This window comes from Accipiter gentilis, chromosome 9 (genome assembly GCF_929443795.1).
Source record: "Accipiter gentilis chromosome 9, bAccGen1.1, whole genome shotgun sequence".
In the NCBI taxonomy this organism is placed as follows: domain Eukaryota; kingdom Metazoa; phylum Chordata; class Aves; order Accipitriformes; family Accipitridae; genus Astur; species Astur gentilis.
Genome location: NC_064888.1, coordinates 31,005,886 through 31,030,507, shown reverse-complemented (window position 1 = coordinate 31,030,507; position 24,622 = coordinate 31,005,886). Strand labels below are relative to the sequence as shown.

At 41.8% G+C, this 24,622-nt stretch overlaps 1 protein-coding gene across 1 annotated transcript in view; it reads right to left on the bottom strand.

Moving 5' to 3' along the window:
- Window positions 1-24,622, bottom strand: part of SORCS3 (sortilin related VPS10 domain containing receptor 3) — a 311,885-nt gene that overhangs the window by 96,497 nt on the left and 190,766 nt on the right. The window contains exon 5 of the mRNA XM_049810209.1: window positions 12,644-12,717. Within this exon, the coding sequence (XP_049666166.1) occupies window positions 12,644-12,717 (74 nt within the window). The remainder of the gene's footprint in view (window positions 1-12,643; window positions 12,718-24,622) is intronic.

Here is a 24,622-nt window from a genome sequence, read left to right as displayed (position 1 = left end):
CAGCTCTCTGTCCTACATGCATCCAACACAGACAGTGATACTTTGAGGAACGCATTTCTAGAGACAAGAGAGGGGATTTACCTGGGTTTAGAGGTTTGCAAACTTCATGGTAGACAAGTTTGAAACATAATCCAACAGAAGGGTTTGATTCTGTTTTGCCTTCTGAAAGAAGGGACACTTTTTGCAGGACACCCTTATTTTTAATATTCTAAATTTCAAGTCCTTTGAGGAAACAAGAATAAAAGTATATTTTTGGAGACACTAAAAAATTACACATTTTTAGCTTTGTCTCTTCTCCATCCTTTTCTTTCCCCACCATCACTCTTTTTTTGGAATAGGAGAGGAAAAAACAGAAAAATAGGTGAAGTGGAAACCCGAAATGCAGAAATTATTGTATACAAATGTCATTTTGGTGACCAAAATCTAAGCCAAATTACTGGGGGGAGGGAATCCACTCCAGAGAAATAGTTTATTCTACTTAATCAAAAACCTTTGTTTGCCAATGGAAAATTTGGGAGTAGAACAGATTGCGGGGGGGTGGGGGGTGGAGGGTGGAGGGATGCGGGTGGTGTGGGTAGTGGGTTTTTTCAGCTTTTTGGAAAAAATAAATAAATCAGGGAAATGACATTTTCTAGCCAGCTATGCTTTGCGCAGATCTGTGAAACTCAAGCACAAAGTTTTTGTTTCTCTTCCAAGACTGATCACTGACATATTGAGTGACTTTGATCTCTTTCCCTGCATTTGGTTTAAAATTAGTTTAGTGCCTACTATATTATGAAGCCCAGTTAATTAATGTTTGGTCAGTGCTTGGCTACCCTCCTTTGTAAGTCATGTAGATGGGGAATTGCTGTAGATTACTGCTTTGGTTTTTCAGGAAACATGAATCAGCCCTGTTTCTGACCACTTTAGAAAAGCAAAGTACATGCTCAAAGAAGCCATCAGCCTCAGCCCGTCAGTCCTGCAGCCAAGGACTTCACTGAGTTACTGTTTCCCTCCCTGGAAAGGAAGGTTTAGAAGACTCATAATATTCCTCTGAAGTTTGTCTCCTAGCAAAAGTATCTTAAACATGATCCTTTCAAGCAATGTTTTACACCAAAATAAGGATTCTCAGCTCACTGTGTGTTTAATTGCCCTCATTTGTATGAACATTTTCTGACTGCAAATATGACATGCCTGAAACGCTAAGGCTCAGTGATTCAGCTATTAAGAGAGTCCTAGGCACAATACAGTGCCTCTGAAAAGCTTCAGAGTAAGAGCATCATTTAATAAATGAATGCAGCAATAGCTGAATAAAAATAAAACTTAAAATTGTTGAAAGAGGGGATGCCAGTATGAAACTTGGCACAAGCAAAATGTATAGGATATGCTGATGAGCCCCATATGCCTATGTGCATTGTACATTGTATTAATTTAAGGAAGGAAGGATGAATCTCCACATTCCCTGTTGCAGGATATTGTGAAGAATTACCCTGGGATAAGATCTAACATTCTGGAAATAAATTTGTGGTTCAGTTTATGCATTTTGGAGAAAGGCAATGTGGAAAACTAGATTTCTGTCACAAACCTTTTGTGACAATTGTTTCTCTGCATTTCAGATGCTAACCTGAAGAGAACAAATGGCTTATTTCATTCTTTGACTTTTAACCATCAGCCAGGAAAGGAAGAGAGAGAAAGGAAAGAAGAAGAAGCAGAAGGAAGAAAAAGACAGAGGAGAATAAACTACTTTGTTCCAGACCAGCAAGCATAAATCCGTCAGCGAGTCTCCTTGCCCCCCCCCCAAATCATACTCAATTAGCCGCTGAGAGTGAGATGCTCATTTGTCCCAACATCCATAGGAGGAAAAGACAAAGAAGCAGGAAACAAAAAGGATTCTGGCAGCAGACGGATATGCAAAGACAGGTTTTCTCTGTAGAAACAAGAAGTCTGTGTGGCTATGATGAGTAAAAGCAACGGTGACAGGAGGTCTGCAGATCACCGAGTCTCTCGTGACAAGGCAGGTTTGCATTCAGAACAGAAGCATCCTCAGAGACAGAACGGAGAGGAGATGAATAAAATGGCCACAGCCACTTGCAGGTCTCCCCACCAGTGGAAGTGGCACCAGAGAAAACACAGAGCTTTTGTGGGTTCCTTTGCTTCAAGTTAGACAGATGCACAAACAAAAAGGAGACGAGGCTGCCCAGGGGCCTGAGCACTAGATGCACTCCCGGTTCTTCATGATGTCCCAAAGCATTCCTGTCTCCAAAGCATTACCCTTTCCAAGTAAGAATGCTCAGGGCAGGATGCTGCAAGGGGAGTTTGTGCTACCCACATGTCAAGAAGTAAAGATGTATGGTCAAGCTGTAGGTAAAGCAAGAGCTTCTCTTTGTTGGGTTCTTAATCTGTTGTTACAGATGAGCAATAAAAGAAAAGAAAAGTACAAGGCCAAATGAAAAGCAATACACACTGTTCAAATCTAATGATTTGTAGAAAGAAAAAAAAGAATTCTGGAGAAACTACAGCAGATCCAGAAATGGCTTTAGGGAGTCACTATTACAGATTACCCGTAAAATCAATATTATAATGGAACATGTCTCCTTCCCTCAAAGATTTTTCAATCAAAACCTGAAAACCAAAAATATTGTGAGCAAAACCTAAGAATCTTTCTGTACCCTTTGGCCAAAAAACCTGGCAGCATTTTTGGTTTGTTTTTCTTTATTTTTTCCAATAAAAAGCAGGATTTTCTCCTATGGGAGAAAACCCAGATCTGCTGAAATCAGCTCTGAAGTCTACAGGTATTATTTGTTATTTCCTCAGTCCTTGCTGGCAGTCACAGGTCAAGTATGTTTCTCTCTCTTAAACTCAGCGGCAGAACTTCTGATATTTCACTAAACATGGAAATGTGTCTACATCCCATTTTTATTGCCTTCTGCCCAGTGGAGGACAATTATCTGTGAGATAATTACAGAGCTATGATAACCACTGCTATCTCCTATTCCAATTAGCTCACTGCAAATATGCAAGTGAAACAGCCTCACTTACTGGCTTCCCGTCCTTGTTCTGTATATGATCAGCAAGAGACAAGTTACTGAATCAACATTATTTAAAAGAACCTGTAGTGCAGCTAATAAGATACTCCTTCCCGCTCTTACGTTCTGATGTATCTTCATGCTCACTATGCTTAACAATAGCAGAATTAAACTCATCTCATTCTACAGAGGAGGCTCAGGGGAATGCAAGGGAATGAAAGGATGGGAGTTTCAATTTCTTCTCTTGCCGAGAATGAATTCTGCCTCATATAACTGCTGATGAATTGTCGTTTTAAGAGAGTTTGTTAATTTCCAACAGGCAGAAGGCATAAAGAGGGACCTCCTTATCTTTAATGGATGTTATTGAGCAACACAAATGGCTCACGTTTAAATGACTGCAGAAACATCTTGTCTGTTTTGCCATGATAAGACTGTTCTTTCTGCACAGCATGGGTTCAGCTCCTTCTGTTAAATAAAACAACTGTTTTTGTTCAACTTAATGGCAGGCAAACTTCCAAAGGTTCAGAGGCTGAAGTCAGTTCAGAGAAATGAACTGGAATTTATCTGGGTCTTTCCTGATTCTTCTTGAGAAAATCTACCTGAAGAGCTTTGAGGTATGACTGAAAACCTAGTTTCAAGCAAAAAATGGTCTTTGATAGCACTGATGTACTTACTGAGGATAAATTATCCACTAGATTGCAACTTTCTCCAATGCAAGAATGCTTCCAGCCCCAGCTGCTGTAAAGAAATGAGAGCTGCAAGAACCCCCACAAAGGTGTGTCTCTTGAAATCCAGGTGGGCCATCGGGGATGAGGTCTGGGGCAGAGCAGAGGCTGGGTCCAAGAAAGATGCTAGCTCCCTGATGCCAGCAGGTGTTTTGCCACTGAAAGAAATGGTTGGAAAATTCTGTCCACAATCAGAGTATGTGAAAAGGACATTCCTAAACTTCTCAGAACAATGGTGATTTTTAAAACGACTCCCAAACGTTTGTCTTCCAGTCACCTGAAAGCAAGAGGGGTTCTTTCCCACACTGAAACTTGAAAATTCACCCATTTGCCCAGAAACACAGAGATTAGTGTGGTATAGAACAAAGGCCAAAACCTAAGCCAAATGCCACACACACAAAAAAAGTGGGAGAATATTCCCTGCTAGCCAGAGAGCGCAAAATACGATACTACTGTCAGCCCGGCAGCCTAGCTTTTGATTAGCTTTGCCAAGCTATGACAGTATGGGAGATCCCCATATGCCTCAGAGAGATGCATTATTCAATATATTAATTAAAGGGCTGGCTTTCATCACTGCTTCCTACAAAGTATCACAAACAATTACTCTGGGACTGTTACTGACAGGCTGAAATTAATTTGTGTTTGAGTTCACATGCATCAGGGAGAGACAGAATGAAGTCAGCCCAGGCATGAGTCTGCAGTACAGCAATTAAGCTTCCAACACTGGCTTGTGAAACATAGCAATGAAGTTTGGATATCTTATCTGGTACCCTGTTGCATGAGAAGGAAACAGATCCTTCCACCATGCACTGTCCAGACAGACATGGCATTGGGATCCAGTCCAGGGATCAATCTTAATTGAGAGAAATATTCAACAAATTCATCCATAGATCTTTCTTACTACTGGTTTATCTGGTCTGCTCCAGTCTGAAGACACTTAGTCACAAGAGAGTGGAGGGGATTACATAGTGATCCAAGATTAGCAATGGGTGAAATAAGAAAAGAGACTGCCCCTGAGACATAAAGAAACCTGATAGACGAGAGACCAAAGCAAAAGGCTTTTTGATGGCTGAAAGCCCTAACTGCAGTACGATACGTGACATTTAGTGGTAAGCATTAAATTTAAAACCAATGAACAGAAATATTTTAGCCCTTACTTTTCCAGTCTTAAAAAAAATAATCACTGCCAGTCACAGTACATTAAAGTCATAAATATGGCTAACATCACGAATTGTACTAAAATCATAACAAATCGCAAATTCTAAAAGCCAGACAGTATTTATGTAAGGAGATCCACAGTTACATTAGTGGGCAAGGGATAACCCTTCCTTCTGCAAGATATGCTGTGTTTCTCAAGCAAAAGGAGGTTAGAAGGAAAGGTTCCTCAAAGACAACTTACTCCAAAATTGCCCTTCCAGAGGGTATAAACCACCCATTGAAAGAATTCATTCTAGCTGTGATAAGCAGCCAGAATTTGAGGTAGTATATGTATTGTGAGTTTGCTATCATGTGGCTCTTTTCTTGTGGTTCATTTATTATCTAGTTCATGGGTTTTAAAGGAGAACTTAAAGTATTTTAAATTATTTCCCTTTATGATCACACACAATCCTTGTAGCCAGTACATTTTTCTTTTTTTCTTGCTAAAAGAGCTTTGAGCCCAGGGAGCCTGATAGTGTGGCATCCACGGGACTTTTTTACAAAGACAAACACTTATTTTCCTAGGAAAGCAGGCAGTAAGGAGAGGAGCATCACACAACAGCAAAGTCAGGCAACAAACATCCTTTAGTAGTTCTTCCAGAGCATCAGCTACTACTTAGAGCTTACATTCATAGTACAAGAGACTAGTTGTATCAAATTTCCTTTGTGAGATGAAGTCATTAGTCAGCATGAAGTGTAAATATATACCAGAAACCCATATCTTGGCTTTTGGTCCCAAGTAAACTAAACAATGTTCTGTAATACTCCTCCAGTAGTGTACTAGGTTTTTTTTCCACCTTCTACAAAGATGCTTTCCCAGATCCAACTATTTGTGTCAATCGCTCATAAATTAGTTTAAAAAAACATGGACCGTGCTCAGAAATGGGAATGGTAGTCTGAGCATTACACTAACTGTAGACAGGTTAGTGCTTACAGAACAGGTGGGGTCTATGCAGCCTCTATAGAACAGTCCTGCAGGTTTTCCCAGAGACAGAAAGTGAAGGATTTTCCTGTTCTTAGGGTCATTTAGGATTTTTTACTCTTAGATATCCATGAAATCTATCAAAACATCCCTGGAAGAACATTCAGCAATCTGTACTTGAAAAACAGTATAGGATTAAGTTTGGGAAAAAAGATGCTTGTGGACAAAAGCAAAATATAAAACTTAAAAGGTTTCCCAAACTTCATTGGTCACTCTTGTAAGCTACGGATCACAGTTATGAAGAAGTACATTGTAAGTATACTGAACTTCTAACTTGTATATTAGGGACCAATATCTGCTCTGCATCACAAAAATCAAGATGGGAATAGGAGCCAGGACCCCTCTATGTTGGCTTTATCCAGACACTTTGTTTCAGAATGCATTCTTTCCCTACTTTAATTTTAAAAGCTTATATGTTGCAAAATGAGATTTTATTCAAATTTTAAAATCACTTTAAAAAACATCCAAAAAATGTCAAACATTTCAGGATGTTCCTTTGTTCAATTTTTTGAGAGAAACATTTTGATAATGTTGACATAAATTCTAGAATATCTTTATTGACTTGAAACTTTTTCAACAGAAATAAACACTATTTCTGCCAATAAAAAGTATCCAACTCTATATCCATTTTGCATTTCTATCTCTGCCACTGAGTTACTGTATAATCACAAGCTAGTCAGCTATGATGTAATGTTTGGAAACATTGAATATCTATAGTGCCAACTGCATTAATTGTAGGCAAACAAAATGAAAATAAAATCCCTAACCTCACATTTCCCCCACTTGCCCATCTTTTAAGTGAAAAGGAAAATAAAATTGGTCTTGGTCTATCACCATGGTGTTGTGATCTTTAATTAACTAATGTGACCTTGCAAAGAAATCTTTCAATATATGCCTAGACCTTTTAAGATCTCATCACTCCTGAACCCTTATTACAGAGCTTGAGGCTAGAGTTTGAAAATTTTGTCCTCAGCCTAGTACAGTTAATGGTGCTGGTGGCTTGAGTAACACATTCCAGATTTATGTTAGCATTACCCTCTGGGAGAAAAACCTTTCCCAGGTGTTCTCACCCACAGGGCATGGAAAGCAAGTCCCTTATCACAGGCAAATGAGTCATTAGCCCACAGGATTCTCCAGTAATAGGTCCCTGTTCAGTTCTTCATGTGCGGTCTACGTGAATAGCCACTGGGTATATGCCTCGATGACACTATAGGTGGTGTTATCCATGGTTGCCAAACTGGAATTATTCTTTTTATCCACAGCTCCATGTACGGTATGGTTTTAATTCTGAAAAATTCTAATGCAGGATTACTTCATAGTCAATTTGACATTTACAAGACTATGTTTTCTTAACACTAAACTTGGCTGTAAAAAATCAAGCGATGTTTCCCCAGCACTATGCAATGACACCATCTGGTAATTAATGATTAATGGGATTTACAGGAGAGACAGGCACATATTTGACTAACCATTTCATTGCTGGCAAACTAGTCAAGTAAAGGTAACCTTAGCTGTATCCAAAGGTCACTTCTGGAACTGCTGCTGAAACAGTCTGTGTGGACCCAAATTAGCACTCAATTAGGAAATATCAGTGCTGTCACAGAGATGGGGAAATAAAAACGGACGTAAACCTCTGCTCAACTGCAGATCCAAACCAAGATCATAACTTTTTGTAACACTGAGGTAAATCCGTTATCTTCTGCTATATTACTCTCAGATATCCAAACCGACCTCCACTATAGTCTTCATGAAATTCAAGCTGCAAATAAATAGAAATACACTGGCTAAGTATTATCACTGTTCCTATCCAAAATCGTGACAGAAAGGGCTGAAAACCTTGCCCTTGAGAGATGACATTTGCTGCCTCATGCTTCAAACAACTGTGACAGAAAACTGGTAACTCGAAAACATAGCCTAAGTGGATGCATAGCCTCTTCCCTTCTCCCAGTGAAAGAATAGCCTGTTTCCTTCTCCTGGAACTCTCCTGGAGTTCAAAATGAATGTGGCTGGCATTCATGGATACCGAAACAACCAGAAATCTGGTTGGTTATCACAGAAAGAGAAAAAATAAAATTCTGGGGAGTCTCAGTGAGGCAATCAGCAGTATATTTGAGAACTGCTTGTTACACCACATTTTTCCTATTCATGGATACAAATACTGCTCCTTGAAGCCAGGCTAGTGCACATCCTATTTTCCACCTCCTACTGTCTCTCCCCTCCTGCCTTGTTGGTGTTTTCTGACCAGCTTTCATCACTAGTGTGTAGTTCAGTGTCTTTTACTGACTAGGCTCATCCTGGGCAGTGACTTCAGTGCTCCAAATATCCCCATAGCCATCAGAAATGCTGTGCAGATTTCTCCCTCTCTTCCAGACAAATGGGTTTTCCCCACTTCCCAGGCTTTGACAGAATCATCCAAAGTACCAGAGAGCATGTTAAAAAAAAGAGAGAGAGAGGAGGGTAAATGTGTAGATGTACCAGGCAAAAAAGATGGAAAATGGTCCCACATGCACCACTTCATACTCCCGTGATGACGGGAGGCAGGAAACTTGAATATGTCCCCCAGCAAAGAGCAGCCTGGGGAGACCCTCTAAGAAAGGGGGTGGGTGTCCCAAGGAATATAGCTCTGTCCTCTGCACAGAATGGCAATCCCTGTGTCTGCTCAGCAAACATAGGCAGGGCCTCCAAAGACAGATGGACAGGGGATGATATTCACAGCCATTTAGCTGATTAGCCGGAAAACACAGGTCACCTTGTGGAACTCCACATTTTAAAGAATTAAGCCATGAGATTATAAAAGGACTTCATATGTCACTAAAGCTTCTTTTAACTCTCTAGTGCCCTTCAGTGCACTTAATCCACTGCTGTAGCACCTGATGTCACAGTATTTGAGTACTTCACCCACTACACGCAACAGGGGAAAGAAATGCTCTGCTATCCCAGTCTCACCTAGGGGTTAACAAGGCAAAGTCAGCTTGAGTCACCCAAGATGACATGGAAAAGCTGTGGCCCAGCAAAGTGCTGAACAAGGCTTGGTAAATGCTCCATTAACCTGTCCTGCCCACCTGCTTAGTCCTGTTGTCCCACCACAGGACAAGGCAGAGGCAGCAGAGCAACTTAAGGACAATTCAAGTCCTTTGAGTTCTTATCTGAACAGAGACAGTATTCAGTCAGCAGAGAACACACCATGTGTTTTACAGACCAGGAAACTTCCCCAACATTTCTACAGTACAAAATATGGACTGTATTTTTTATAATCCTCCACATGACAGCACAGGTATCTAAGTTACAGTGCGAGAAAATGAACAGGGTGCAGAGTGCTGCAGAATGTGTTTTAAAAGAAAAGAACATTGAGTAGGTTTTTAACAAACTTTGCACCCATGCTGGTTCCAGTTATCTTGAGTAATTTCAGAGTGATGAGTAATCTGGGAATTTCTGTATCATGTTAGCGTAATCTCCTATTTCCAGCCTTACAGCATCCTAAGTTATTAAAATCTCTGAGGCCAAAGCACATGGGAGCCAAATTTGGATGCCTGTACTCACATCAAGTAACACATTCTGTTCAAGCTCTGCCACTGTCATCAGTGGGTGTAGCTAACAAATGAATCACTACTACAGAAGTAGAGATCTCAAATCCTAGTTTTTATAACTATGAGTGGCCCAGAGATGAATCTCAGCTCATGCACAAACTTTGAGCTGGCTGCAGGAACTGATGAGAGATGTCCCATAAACAGTGGGACATGTGACATCCATATGGGATGAGAACACAAAACTACAACCCAGTAATTAGCACCAACATCTGGGACTAAGAAAAGAAGTTGAAGGCAAGAGCCAGGATACAAAGCCACAGATCAGGATTGGAGCTTAGGACTTTGGTTTTGACCAGTGGGGAGCCATCACAGATGCTGCCTGCCAGAGCTACAGCAAAATGCATGGAGTGACTTGCGTGTCCACGACTAACAGAGAGGTCTTGCTTACTCTGCTGAGTGAAAATTCACAATTCAACCTCACAAGTTCTGATGCAATCGTAATTTTCTCCTGGCCTTAAAGTCTCTATATCTGAGCTCTCCCGGGGAAGGTATAATTATTTGGAAAGGTCTCAAAGAGAAAAATAAGACCTCTCCCTGTCAGGCTGACTGATCACATGAACCAGGTGAAGATTATAGTCTTCACAAGCCCATTCACGGCAACCTGAGAGATGAAAGTCATGCTTTGAAGGCAAAAAGATTCGACAAAGGCTGCCCCAGATAAAGCCAGCTGCATTCAAATCAGATGAAGTCTGTCCCATTTGGTGAAGGTTGCTTACCTGAGCCCCTACTAATAAACAATGCAGAGCAGCACAAACAAGCAGCTTACCTCTGATTTTGGCATCTCCCTATCATTATTATTTCACCTTTCCTGGAATTTGTAATTAAGAGGTTCAATAATATACTATTTGATAGGATGATGAACTCCACAGACTAGTGGCTCATGTCCCTTTGAAACTTATAGCTATACCCACTTTCTCCCTCTTTCATAGCCTAATAAAAAGAAATCACCAAATTCCCGAGGCTAACGTGTTCTCCTTGCATTTCTTTTTCTGTACACATCTTACAAGACAGAGCTTGTAAGCCATCACAATTTGCAGCTTTAAAAAGAAAGAAAGGAAGAAGAAAGAAATCAGACAGCTAAAGGGGAGTTATTACATTCCAAAACTTCAACACCTCTGACCCCTGCACTACGAATTGGTTCAAATCTCTCTCACTCTGGGAAAAAACTAATTCACTCTCTTGGAAAGTTTATTGTCAATGGGATTCTACTGTTTCTGAGTGGAATAAAGATTTCTAGGTCTATGCCATACAGGTTTTAACTATAGAAGACTTCTACATCTTCTAAGAGAAAGAGACACTTGAAACAGAGGCATTATATAATGCAAGTGCTAAAAAACAACATTCAAACTATGCAGCCAAAAGACTGTATGAAAAATGAGGCAGATTGTGGAAAACAATAAACAGGTTTGGGTGTCAAATGGACAGAGACAAACAGGCAATTTCCATTAATCATAATTATATAAAAGTAGAAAATAAACCAAAAAACACAGCCTCTCCTTTAGAAAGAGATTCCACTTTATTCCCAGGTCAGCTCAGCCCTTCCACTTTATCCTCCAAGAAAGCCTCTCCCATAAGCTCGGCTGTGCTATTTAAAGGATAGGGTACAAATATCCCATAGGACCAGCTATTCTACTCCACAGAAGGATTCACCTGGAGAGGACCCACACTGACCTTTGTCATGTGCACCTAGCATGAACAGTGAAATCAAAGGGTTTTGGATAGTTAGGTCAATCAACCACTTGTTGCCAGAACCAGGAGGACATAACCCCCTTTCTTTCACTATGGAAACGTGAAACAGTAACATGGTCAATCAGGGTTCTAGATCTTCGATACATTTTGCAGGTCTATGTGACTTAAGAGCCTTACAACTTCTTTTCCTCGATGTTCAAAATCCTTCTTACACTGTCCAAAATCCAAAGGTACACTAAGAGCAATCTCCAGAGTTGATGCCATAAAGCCATATTTTAAATGTGGGAGCCTAAAAGGTGTTTAGACAGATTTGCAGAAGGACCTAGACAATTTGAAAATCCTATGAGGTGTCTATCTCCACTGCAAGGTGTGGAAATATTGCAAATCCAATCTATAGATATTTTGGGCCTGGATTCCAGGTACTTTTAATGATGTGCAAGAATTTCTATGAGAATTTGAGTCTAAGATATATAAATCATGCTTTGCAATTGGGAGTCAATTCTTAAGTCACGCAAGTCCTTTTTCTTTTTAACCATTCAAAATAACAGCCTCTGTTTCCTTAATCTTATGATCTTTGGGGGCCTTAAGGACCAGACGCTTCTTTTAACTATTCAGAGATTATGTAAATCAGCACTTCTACACATTCACACACACCCCATCATCTGGCATGTAGTTAAGTACAGCGTTAAGAATCTGATTCAAGTCCCAAATCCTAGATCAAACTACAGAAGAATATTGCTGGGTTTTCTCTTTCTCGCTAAAGTAAATTCCTGGGGCTTCACACGATGGAAAGAAATTTGGAGAAGCAGCACCTGAAATGGAGGAGCCTGGAGATAGGAACTAAATTTGTTTAATCATCTGCTTTTAAGACACTCTCCCAGTTTTGGAGGGTGACGTTTGGGAAATGGAAAGGAAGATAGTCAGAAAGCAGATTTTTAGCAAACTGTTTGCAGATCCTGGGCTCTCACCAGTCAGTAGAAAGAAACTGGCTCCTCAGAGAGTGATTCAAAGCAGAGTCTGAATCATCCTTTCTCCCAGTGGTTGCATAAGGACCCTGGTCAGAGTGGCTGGCTCTGCACAAAGACTGTGTTGTAGGCTACAGCAGCTCTCAGAAGGGTTGAAAAAGTAGGTCTAATGATCATAGCTTTGTCACTGAACACTGGGCAGTTTCTCTGTGTTACTGGAAGTAGGTATATAACAAAGAAGCAGTTCTGCAAATATCAGAAGACTTGTACTCATCTGTACAAGACACCACTGTTATCAGGCAAGAAAGTGGTACAAACATGGAGACTATAGCACTACAAGATATGTACTATGGACTGAGTATATAACATTGATGATGACCAAAACCAAGGGTATACTTAATGTTCAGGTAAAGCAACCAATCCCTTCAGGTTAGATGCCCTTCTCCCCTCCATGACCTGCCCAAAGCAAGCAAAGCCTGAGGGCATAACTCACCAGTAAAACCTGTTTGGAGTGACCCGCTCGTGCATGAGCTGCCATTTTCTTCCAAAGTCCATGGAGCTGTACAGCTGAAAGAGAGAAAGTATAAACTTTGAGGAAGAAAAGGAAGGACTGCTGCTAAATAAAGTATTACAATCAGCTCAGATTAAAGAACAGAAATGGATTGTCCTGCACAATTATCAATCAGCCTCGCTACCTGGGAAGGCTAATAAGGCAATCTCCTCCACTCACATTTAACCCAGACTGAGCTCCTGAGACTCAAAAGCAGGTTAGCCCTTCCAAAACCTTTTCAAACTTTTTTGTGCTTTCTGATTTCAGCTGTCAACGCATTCACTTCGGCTGCCATATGACAAAGTTGGCGGTCCCCCTGGCTTTTTCAGCCCAACAAGAAGCAGATGATTGAGGACATGCAAATTCCTAACATTAAATAGAATGAGAGACAAATTAGATTAGTTAACGTGACTCTGATGTGGTAGGTAGTTGTACTGGTTTTGGCTGGGCTAGAGTTAATGTTCTTCACAGTAGCTAGTATGGGGCTATGTTTTGGACTTGTGCTAGAAACAATGTTGGTAAGACGGGGATGTTTTAGCTGTTGGTGAGCAGTGCTTACCCAGAGCCAAGGCCCTTTCTGCTTCTCACCCCACCCCACCGGTGAGTACACTGCGGGTGCACAAAATGTTGGGAGGGGACACAGCCGGGACAGCTGACCCCAACTGACCAGAGGGATATTCCAGACCATACGACGTCATGCTCAGTATATAAAGCTGGGGGAAGAAGGAGGAAGGGGGGATCTCTGGAGCGATGGCGTTTGTCTTCTTAAGTAAGTGTTATGTGTGCTGGAGCCCTGCTTTCCTGGAGATGGCAGAACACCTGCCTGCTGATGGGAAGCGGCGAATGAATTCCTTGTTTTGTTTTGCTTGTGCACATGGCTTTTGCTTTACCTATTAAACTGTCTTTATCTCAACCCACCAGTTTTCTCACTTCTACTGTTCCTATTCTCTCCCCCATCTCACTGGATGGGGGGGAGTGAGTGAGAGGCTGTGTGGTGCTTAGTTGCTGGCCAGGGTTAAACCACAACAGTAGTGACTCTATACTCAAGGTCATGCTGTGATTCGTTTTTATGGTGTGGATTACATCTCTCTTCTGTGTAGGAAAGAAAAGGAAAGCGCTCCTAATTTACAACTTCTATGTCCAAAACAAGGTCTAAATTTTGAAATGTTAGAAATCAATCCGCTTATTAGTTAAACATTAAAGATAGTAAAGTGGCTCTTCTTGAAAGCCAAATTTTCAATTTAATGATCATTTTGAGTCTTTCTGGCTAACAAATGGCACGGCTGTAATGTAACCAGATTTCCATGCAGCCCCACACTAAGTCTCAGACATAGGTTCACTTCATACCTACTCTGCTTAATACCACAAACACCACTGCCATATAATTAGTTTATTACCCACAATCCACTCACTCATAGTCAAAGCATATGTAAGCTCCTTTTCTCCAACTTTGAGCAAGTTTGGTTCTTCAGAAAAAAAAAAATACACTTTGAGAAATAACTACTCTGCTTTACAACTAGATCACAGAGAAATAAATAGCAGGCAGTGTTTTGAACAGGATTTCAAATAAATTTCATCTGAAAGAAATTCTGGCTTAATAAAATAAGGGTTGATTGCAGGCTAAGGAGTTAGATAACAGAGCAGAAAAACTTAAATGTTTGTAATATCCAAATTTAGTTCCTTAATGGGAAAACGATATCACTTGAGTAAAGGTTCTGCATTTGATTTGATTTTGAGTAACTGGATTTACAAATCAGAGGCAGGTCCTTGTTCAGATTAGAAAGGTTCACAACCTAGTGATGTGTAGTATGGCACAGCTATGATGGATGGCTAAGTGTGACTGGGAAGATAAACTATATGTGCTCGCACTGAATATTAAAGTTTCTTGAATGGGCAGTACCTTTGACCACAGAGATACAGCAGCCACATCAGAGCTGGACCATAGAACAATTTACAAAGCTGATTGGAAAGGGCTGTTTGAGCAGTATCCAAAGCCTGAGGCAGCTGATTAATTCTTACTATGTTTGTACTCAACTACACAACCAAACCAATGTACAGCTAGCAAAAGGAAACTTAAATTCAGACCCCATCAAGTATCTAATCCAACTGGTATGTGTAAAGGCAAACGAATCAGTCCTTTGCATTTATGCCGACAGGAGGTCCAGTTTCTACCAATGACAACTCAAGCTGCCAGTGAATAAAGCACATCAGGGGAAAAGAGATGGAAGCAGGCATCCTCCAATCTTCATGTCAAAATGGGCTCCAGTTACGCAGACTTCACTCCAACTAAGATCACTGGGCTTGTGGTAAGAAATATTAGGAAAGATTTTTCTGCCCCGTGTTCTTCAGGAGATCGGACATGATCTGACTATTCCGATTTCACCATATTTCTTTGGCACTGTCACTCGGTAAGGTAGGATACTGTACTAAAAGCCCATGTTATCTGGGCTTCCTCTGCTTTTCTGGTCAACCAATCACAGTGACAGTCTAAAAAAAAATACAGTAGAGAGTCCTCTGCCCCAAAAGCAATCCTCCAAAGATCCAAAATAAAGCATTGCTTACCTTTTTTTAACTAAAGGAGCCGGGAAAAGAAAATTTCTTCTCCAAATTTGAGGATAGGCTTATGAAGTCAACATTAATATTAAGGTAACCGCTTTCTGAAGGAACATCCAGATTTTTAGAAATAGTAACTGAAAATCCACACTCCAAGAGTCAAAACGCTACAGTGCTACAACTCTGTCTTGACTTTAGCATGGTGCCTGCCAGCAAGATTCCTTGAGTCATTTGACATGGTTTTACACACACAAGGACCTCTGCAGACAGACTGAGTTTCATCAAACAACTGGGCTATCCTTTCCATTTCCTGACTGCGGGTAAACTTGCAGATTGAGCTACGGTGCTGTACAAATCACAGGCTCCAGGCAGCTTAGCCTCAGTTAACTCCCGCTCACAAGCAAGTGCAAGTGGGACTACCATTCTTATTGTATTCTGCAGTGGATTAACCATTCTCACCATGAAAGGAAAGGATTAGAAAAATACATCCATTTCCTTAGACTCTCTTTTATCTTTTGCCCCTAGCATTTCCTTTTCTTTTGCAGCTGCATAACAGCAGTAGCTACAGATAGCTCACTCAGTGGCATGAAGCACAATCTCTAACTACTCATCTCTCCCACGGTGTCTTATTCAGGAAGCATCCTTCTCTCTATCAAGTTAAAAACAAGAGACCAGCTACTGAGTATTTTTTTCCTCCCTTCTTTCTATTAAAGCTCAGACTGACTGATGGTAGAAGGATTAAATTGAACTTGCAGCCTTTAGGTGATTTCAGATAAAGAGATAAGGAGGATATTATTCATTTCAAGAACTTTTATTTATTTATTCACCTACTTATTCTAGGCATCCACTTTGAATTTTAACCAGATGATTGACTCTTAAAGCTGTATGACAGAACAAATTCCTGAAAGGTATCTCTGGCCCAGTTCACTTTCATGGTATTACAGATGCAAATGTAAAGGTTAATGTTGAATTACTAAATAAAATGTACAATAGAGAGTTTTCTAGTATGCATTAAAATTGTATATATACATATACACTTTTTGTTCATCTTCCGTCATGGGAGAAGAGGTGCTTTTAAAAGAGACAACAAATTTAGTGGCGAGTACAGCAGATTTCAATAGAGATTAATTTGTCCTAAGGCTGAATACTAAGCAACGGAAAGAAACGAGGTTTGTTTGGTGCCAAGATTTTCCCTTTTTAAAGCTCTGCTCTGGCTCTTTAGTGATGAGTAATCTCTGGCATTTCCACCTCCCAGAGCACTCCAACACATTGGTTCAAGAGTGATGGACTTCAGTGTAACACGAGGGTGTATTGTGAGGGTATGCCCTTTCTACAACCTCCTTGTGTTATTTGACCTGCTCTGATGAATGAATTGTGGGTCTTTATGTTTTTATGGGCTGGGCTTGTGCCTTGATGCAGCTAAAGAGTAACATCCAGAAGACTTGACTAAGGAGCAATTCAGAAGCAGGACCCAAAACAGAAGGACAAATTCCTGGCTCAAGGCAAGAGTAGCAAAATTAATTTTTTAACATGAAGATGAACTCGGAATCCTGCATCTACCACAGTGGCACCTCAGTAAACACAGTCACAGCACTCAGCTGATCCCAGCAACTTCTGCACCTATTTGAGCAGACAGCTTCCAGGAGCCTCCTGAAAGCTGAGGTGCTTTGGAGAACAAACACGCAATATTCATATTCCTTACTGAGCCCATCTGAATGGTGCTTATGAATCTCATGTACCCTTGCAGCAGACGACAGGGGGTTTTACTAGGCATGGTCCTAGAATTCCTGCTTGCCTGCAGATCGGCATGCAACTGCCACAAGGCAGATGGGATTCAGGAAAGTGAAGGGGCCAGCATTGCGTGTCACATAAATACACCTCTTAACGTGTTCTCAGGCCTGATGAAGCACCTAAAGTATTACCCTGAAAGTATCAGCCTGGTCACACTAGCAGGATCCAAGAGCAGCTCTGCTTTTACAGCTAGCTTTGAGGTCTTCCAGCTCAGCAGTACAGGTGCAGTCTTTGAGAATGGGTACTGGGGAAAGTCTGCCTATGTTCAGGAGCCTTGTTAGACCTACCATTAAAAAAAGGCCGTAACATCAAGAAGGTAAATAGCAAATGTTTATCCAAACAGCATCACAATACTCGACACTCAAGGATCGTAGCACCAGACATATCACATCCACCAACACAGTCCTGCGTTTTGACAGGAACGCACAATCTGTCCTAGGAAAGACCTTGGCAGACCAAGTGATATACAACTTTATTTTACCACAGGCCAGAACCTTAACTCGTGCTTGTCTTGCTCAGCACAACTCTGAATCATAAGGATATTACATACCACAGGCAGAATACTTCTTCAAACTCTGAGAACACTTGAAACATTTTATTTAACACTGGCATTGTTTCTGAGATAAGCAGCACGCCCCTTAAAGAAGCAGCTTTATCCCTGGTGTCAGATTCTATGCCACGAACACATGCAACATGCCAGAAACACAGTCAGAACTACAGAGCTGGAAAGGAAGGAGTTATACACACATGCATGCACACAGAGTGTTGCATATGAAAAATGTCTCCGTGCTGTTGCAATTCTCCAGTACAAGCTCTCAGGGTGATACATCCTGCTGGCTTGCTTGGATGATCTTGTTTGGGGCTGGGGTAATTTAGTTTGGCCGTTTTCTTTAGTTTCCCAATGCGAGCTAGCAAAAAAATACAAAAGGATGATTTTACTGAAGAAGTCAAGCTTCTCAGAACTGGAGCAGTGTGAGAAAAAGGCCTGCTTAAATTCCACTTATGGAGAGAGGGGAGAAGAAAAAGCAATGAAGGAAAAACATGGAAACCACAGGAAGAGACTCAACCCCCTGATAGTTAGTCATCTATGTCCAAGCTACTCACCAAGGCTCATTTTTAGATAGGCAAGAAACAGGCTCAAAACAGGCACTTCTAAAGCACAAACACCATACTAAGATACACTTTTAAATTGCTTATTTTTCATGCCTTTGAAGCCTCCATTTCTCCCCATAGACACTAAAAAAAGTCCACAGTGACTAGTGCAGAAGGAGATAACCCCACTATAGACAGATTATTTAGCTGAGATGGATTCCACGTTAGGTTCCCTGCTCCCAGGTTGACCTGCTTGGTCTTCATGGGGGAAACAGGCAGAAGACTGAAGATTCAGGGCAAGCTGAAGAAAGGTCAAGCATACAATAGCCTGGGTACACTTTACCATGGCAAGAAGCACGCTGAAGATGTCATGTATAGATTGAGAAGCAATAGACAACAGACTAAAGAAATTCAGAGACCTTGGATATTTATAGACTTCAGTGCTCAAACAGAGAAGAAGAATTAGGGCATCAGGAACATACATAAAAAGCTTATATCCAAATAAAATCAAATACTCCTTGTTGCTATGAAATAAGGTCTATTGGCCTGAGCAAACATCTGGTGAGAATCTCAATAGTTTCCTGCCTGCCAGCCAAGCCCTGAGTGCAAATAACGGTGTCAGATAAAGTAAGGAAGAACAGCTGAACTGTATGCACTTAAAGGAACAATTCATTTATTACACAAAAAATTATACTTCCCCCAGACAATACATCCAGCTGATTATGGAAAGATGTATTCACATTAATCCAGCAGGGTGTGAGTTGACCTAATGGTAATTACTGGGCAGCAGTGGACACATGGTAACATGATGGAAGAGGAGGGGCAGATTTAGCTTGGCCTGCCATGTCCTCGGAGGAGCATGATCCCAGCAGCAGCTTGGATTGCTTACATGAGAAGATGACTCTGAACCCAGAAAAGCACAAAAGCAAACTAACATCTTCTCAGTCAGAGATGGTGGGAAAAATCTACAAGATGTGTGGAGGGTTCTTGCTAAAAAATCAAACTGAAACAAATGAAAAATAAAATTAGGTCAACATTTCTGCAGGAAATTGGACTACAAGCAAGCAATCTGCAAAGAGTAACTCAGAAAAGCAAGTCTGTTGCAGGGTCTTAAATTTTCTCTACAGAGCAAAAATGACTATGATAACCGGAAAAAAATTAGAGGCTCAGAAACTAAGAAAGAGTTGTAAACCACTCAGAAAATTGCAAGGTGTGTTTTTTCTCTACACTTCGTGTTCCAAATGAAATTACAAAAGGAAAAGAAGGTGCCATCGTTAACGTCAGAAAGTTCATTCCTAGAAGGAAAATGAACTGGAGGAAAAACTCACAATGCTTTTCAGCCTTGAGAGTACAGAACAGAGAAGCCATGTCTGACAACTGCCAGAGATCATCTATCACATGGAAGAGGAGAGCCATATGCAACTGTACTGGGTTTGTGTGGCAAGGTTTTGGTAGCAGGGGGGCTAAAAAGGTGGCTTCTGTGAGAAGCTGCTGGAAGCCTCCCCTGTGTCCAATAAAGCCAATGCCAGCTGGCTCCAAGATGGATCCACTGCTGGCCAAGGCCAAGCCAATCAGAGACAGTGGTAGTGCCTCTGGGATAACATATTTAAGAAGGGGGGGAAAAACATGCACAATTGCAGCTGGACAGAGGAGTGAGAATATACGAGTGAAACAACCCTGCAGACCCCCAGGTCAGAGAATAAGGAAGGGGAGGAGATGCTCCAGGCGCCAGAGCAGAGATTCCCCTGCAGCCCGTGGGGAAGACCCTGGTGAGGCAGGCTGTCCCCCTGCAGTCCAGGGAGGTCCACAGCGGAGCAGATCTCCACCTGCAGCCCGTGGAGGACCCCACACCAGAGCAGGTGGATGCCTGAAGGAGGCTGTGACCCCGAGGGAGGTCCACGCTGGAGCAGGTTTGCTGGCAGGACTTGTGACCCCATGGGGGACCCACGCTGGAGCAGTCTGTGCCTGAAGGACTGCAGCCCATGGAAGGGACCCACAACGGAATAGTTCGTGAAGAACTGCAGCCCATGGGAAGGACCCATGTTGGAGAAGTTCATGGAGAACTGTCTCCCATGTGAAGGGCCCCACACTCGAGTAGGAGAAGAGTGTGAGAAGTCCTTACCCTGAGGAGGAAGGAGCGGCAGAGACAACGCGTGATGAACTGACCCCAACCCCCTTTCCCCGTCCTCTGTGCCGCTGGAGGGGAGGAAGCTGAGAATTTGGGAGTGGAGTTGAGCCTGGAAAGAAGAGGCAGTGCGGAAGGTGTTCTAAGATTTAGGTTTTATTTCTCATTACCCTACTCCGATTTGATTGGTAATAAATTATTTTTCCCCAAGTTGAGTCTGTTCTGCCTGGTAATTCGTGGGTGATCTCCCTGTCCTTATCTGAACCCAAAAACCTTTCATTATATTTTCTCTCCCCTGTCCAGTTGAGGAGAGGAGTGATAGAGTGGCTTTGGTGGGCACGTGGCGTCCAGCCAGGGTCAACCCACCACAGCAACAAATTCAAACTGCAGTGAAAATGTTTCAGGAAATGACAACATCAACATTTTTTCTAAAGGCACACTGAGTAGCCGTCTACTGCAGAAGAAACATTTTGCAAGGTCTTGCAACTATATTCTGTATAGAAAAAATGAATGGTCCTCACTTCACCCACTGCAAAGAAAGATCTTTTTTCCAGACCTAAAATTAGACAGGAAGGATTTAATAAGGTTGCCCTTACTTAGCAAGAAAAAAAAAGAAAAACAAACAAAGGAGTCTGCACCATAGGAGATAACTGCTCCAGCAAGTGAAAGAATATGAGTAATAATTGCATTTCTCCCTGTTATCTTATATTTCTTTCATTTACCTCTAAAATAATACCTACCCCTACTCAACCACTGTAAGACTACTCCTGACAGTCAGATCCATCTAGTCCCCATGCTTTCCACGTGTTGAATTTAGCACAGAAATTCCAAGCTGCCAAAGTATTCCTTCTTTTTGTCTGTTTTATTGTTTCATCATCTGAAAATGGTTTTTTTTTTCCTTCAGCTCCAGCTGAAAACCTGAGACACTATCTCCCTATAACTCTTCATTCAAATAGTAATCAGATCACCAAATCCCCAAGGTATTCAGGTTGGGATAGTAAACTCCCAAATAGCGAAGACTGACCTGATGATTTCCAATGATTACCCACAACACACAAGCCATTTCCCCCTTATTAATTTTTCCATTTGAGATGTTGCAAAATTGTGGTTTTCCTCCTTCTCATAGCCCCACATGCTAAATCCACTTGTGGAGACCCACTACAACAATCCTGCAGCCATCAGTTGCCCTCAGGCACTGGCATGGTGTGCCTTTGGGAGCAGAGAAGACTGCAAAGTTTTATCAGAGCAGAGCAACAAAAGACAGATGATAGAATCAAGAAGAATTAGATAAGAAGACAGGCAGGATAGATTTGGTGTAGCCATGAAGACAGTACTTGGTACTAAAACACGCCCTACTTCTGTATCAGCTCTTCCATCTTACCTTCCTCAGCTAGATTGCATCCCTCCTTTTTTGAGGACAGACAGGTACCTCTCTCTTTGATGGCACCAGTACAATGTTTAACCTGTGGGGTCTATGCAGCCCCTTTTCTGAGGTTCTCATGTGAGGCAGGACATGTTACTTGCAGCATAATAGGGACAGGACTCAAGTGTAACATGCTTCAATTGGGTGGCTGAAACCAGGTTAGGAGCAACCCTTATCATGGTAGAGGCTTTATTACTCACAGTAGGAAAGGCTCCATTCAAGGAAAGATTCAGGGCCTTCTGATTCCTCTGTTCCACCATTCCCCTCGGTCTAGGCCTCTGTGAGACACCTCTGAAGTGTCAAGTTACTGTCAGGGGACGCAAAGGCTAATGTCACCTTCAAGCTGATGACCAACTCAAGAACAATGATATCATCTGTGCTTATTCCTTCTACCTCCTCCCAGGGAAATACCCATCCTTGCCACCTTGCTTTGCTGGGGCTCCAGAGAAACCAAGATCTGAAGCTCGGAAGTGCTTCTGGACCTTTAAAGAAAGGAAAGAAGAGTTTCTCGCTCTCTTCTCTTGCCACAAGCTCCTAGAAATCACAATTCAGGTAAGGCATCCTTGACAGCTCCACACTAAAGAACCTAAAAATAAATCCTGCTTCTTGAGCCAAAAGATTTGTGTAACAGCTGGTGGAGCTGAGCTTAGGAGAAAGAATTCTACCAGCACCATATTTATGGGCTTTGTTTACACAGAGTTGTAAAAACTAGTAATTGTAATGAAAACAAATGGACCGGTTTATCTCTCTGCTTTGATTTCCTTTCCAGGTGATTAAAGGCTGCATCAAGAGACCTCATTACAGCCCAAGGTTCTTCTCTAGCATGATACAGACCGATCGTCTTAGGCATGGAAAGAGAACACATCCACAGACTGCTGCACATCTGAGAGTCACCAGAGCTGCTGTACAGTAGAAAGGGCACTGGAAACAGAATATTTTGATGAGAAGCTGCCCTAGACAGAAATTAAATACTAAATGCATTTCCATCACCTCTATATCATAAGGGGGGGGGGGGGGATTTATCAGAAGCTGGGAAGTTCTCTTTGCACTTTAAAATCTAATACTGAAATATTTCACATGCTGGCTGACAAAAGTAGGTCTTCAGGCAAAAGAAACTCAGACTCCAGCCCACTATTATAAGAAACTGGTCAGCGATCTTCTGCACAAAGCCCAAATACTTTGGAAATGTTTGACTTCATGTTGTAATTGTATAGCTCAACCCAGACCTGGCTTATAAAGAAACCAGGTAGGTTAAGACAATGCACCGATGTGATGTTTCATGCTTTACAGTTAAAAAAAAACCCATGGTTTAACCTGATGGGTCCACCCACAGTAGTGCATTTTGCTTAACCCTGGTGCTCAAAGCAAGACTTGCCTCTCTCTGCTTCTCCACTTTATCTCCAAGAAAAAAAGTGGATTAAACTGGTGAAAAAAAAGTCCACTCAAAAACCTTCACATTTCAATTTGTCTATAGCCTAATTGGTACTGAGCATACTCAGCCAAAAATTTGTCATTTCTGCTGAGAGCACAGCACATCTTTTGCTTTTCTATTGTGTGACTGGTTTGTAGTGGAACAGGAAGTCCAGATACAGCCGCAACAGGAGCAGTGACATAAATGAGTACCACTAAAGAAGTTAAGGCATGTTTCACTCCTGGGTGGAAAACAGCCTTTCTTCTTCCTACTTTCTCCCCACCTCCAGAAATGCTGGAGTGGCTCAGCACTGAGATGAAAAGTATTACTTTCAGATTTTTTTTCTTAAACTGAAAATCTGGGCAAAAAAACATGGTCACTTTGGTCAGTCAAAACAATTTCAAGCATTTCTAAATAATTTAGCTTTAGCAACTTGCAAACGGTACTATAAATAAAAATGCCATTTTGAGAGAAGGCTAACTTTTTTGATTGATTGTTTATTCCTTTCTTCATGACATTTTAACCACTTCAAAATCAGCTCTAGAGTCTGGGGGAGGGCTAAAATTGAGCAATATGTTGCCACTGAACCCCTTCTGGTAAGTGTTTTGTTAACAAGCCTTATTGAAAACCGAAGGCATAAAAGGGGAAAAAACCCTGAAACCAAAAAACCCTACTTCCAGAGTCTGAGAACAGATTGAGATATAACAGACAAGGCAAGTGACACGCCATGCAGGGGGACAGTTTCCCACATCAGTGATGCCAAGCAGAGAGCGAGAATAGACACAGAAAGGGGCAGGGATGCAGAACAGGGAGGAAGGGACAATACTGGGACTGTGAAGAAATCAGAACGGAACAGAGGTGGCAGAGCTGCCTCCTGCTACCATGGTCTACAAGGGGCACCAAGAGATATCTTTACCAGTACTTCTTCCACTGGCATCCAATAAGCTCAGCCAGAGGCAGAGGAGGGTTACAGGCTGCTCCTGTTGTCCCCAGCTGCTGCTTCACTCCCTTTTTCCCTAGGATCAACTCTTTAACAGTGACAAAAGACTGAATCGGCTCTAATGGCTGCTGACTTTTCTCTCTCCAAGCCAGGCTGTCCCTTTTCCCAGCTTCTTCTCAGCTTAAAACTCATTAGGCAGCTTTTGGTCCTAGGTCTATGCCAACTCGATCCGCCAATTGCGTGGATACAGCCAGCGGGGCCGTGCAGGTCAGCCTGCGCCGAGGAGCTCTGTGCCCTCCCAGCCCAAGAGGAAAATCTTGTTTGCTCCTGGGGGCTCCACACTGCAGCCCTTTAGAAGCCCCTCCTTATGCTCCATCAATGCTTATACTCCCAAAGTTTAACAATAAAGGGAAATAAATGGGAATCACATGTCTAATAGGAAGATTTTTCATTCAAATGTGCTTTATTGTGTGATATATGTCTTTAATTACAGTGCAAGCATCTGGGTACATTCATTGCTATTACAGACCAATCTTTCATGTTTATTGAGCATAAGACTACAACAGGCAAAGCAGGAGAGGCTCAGA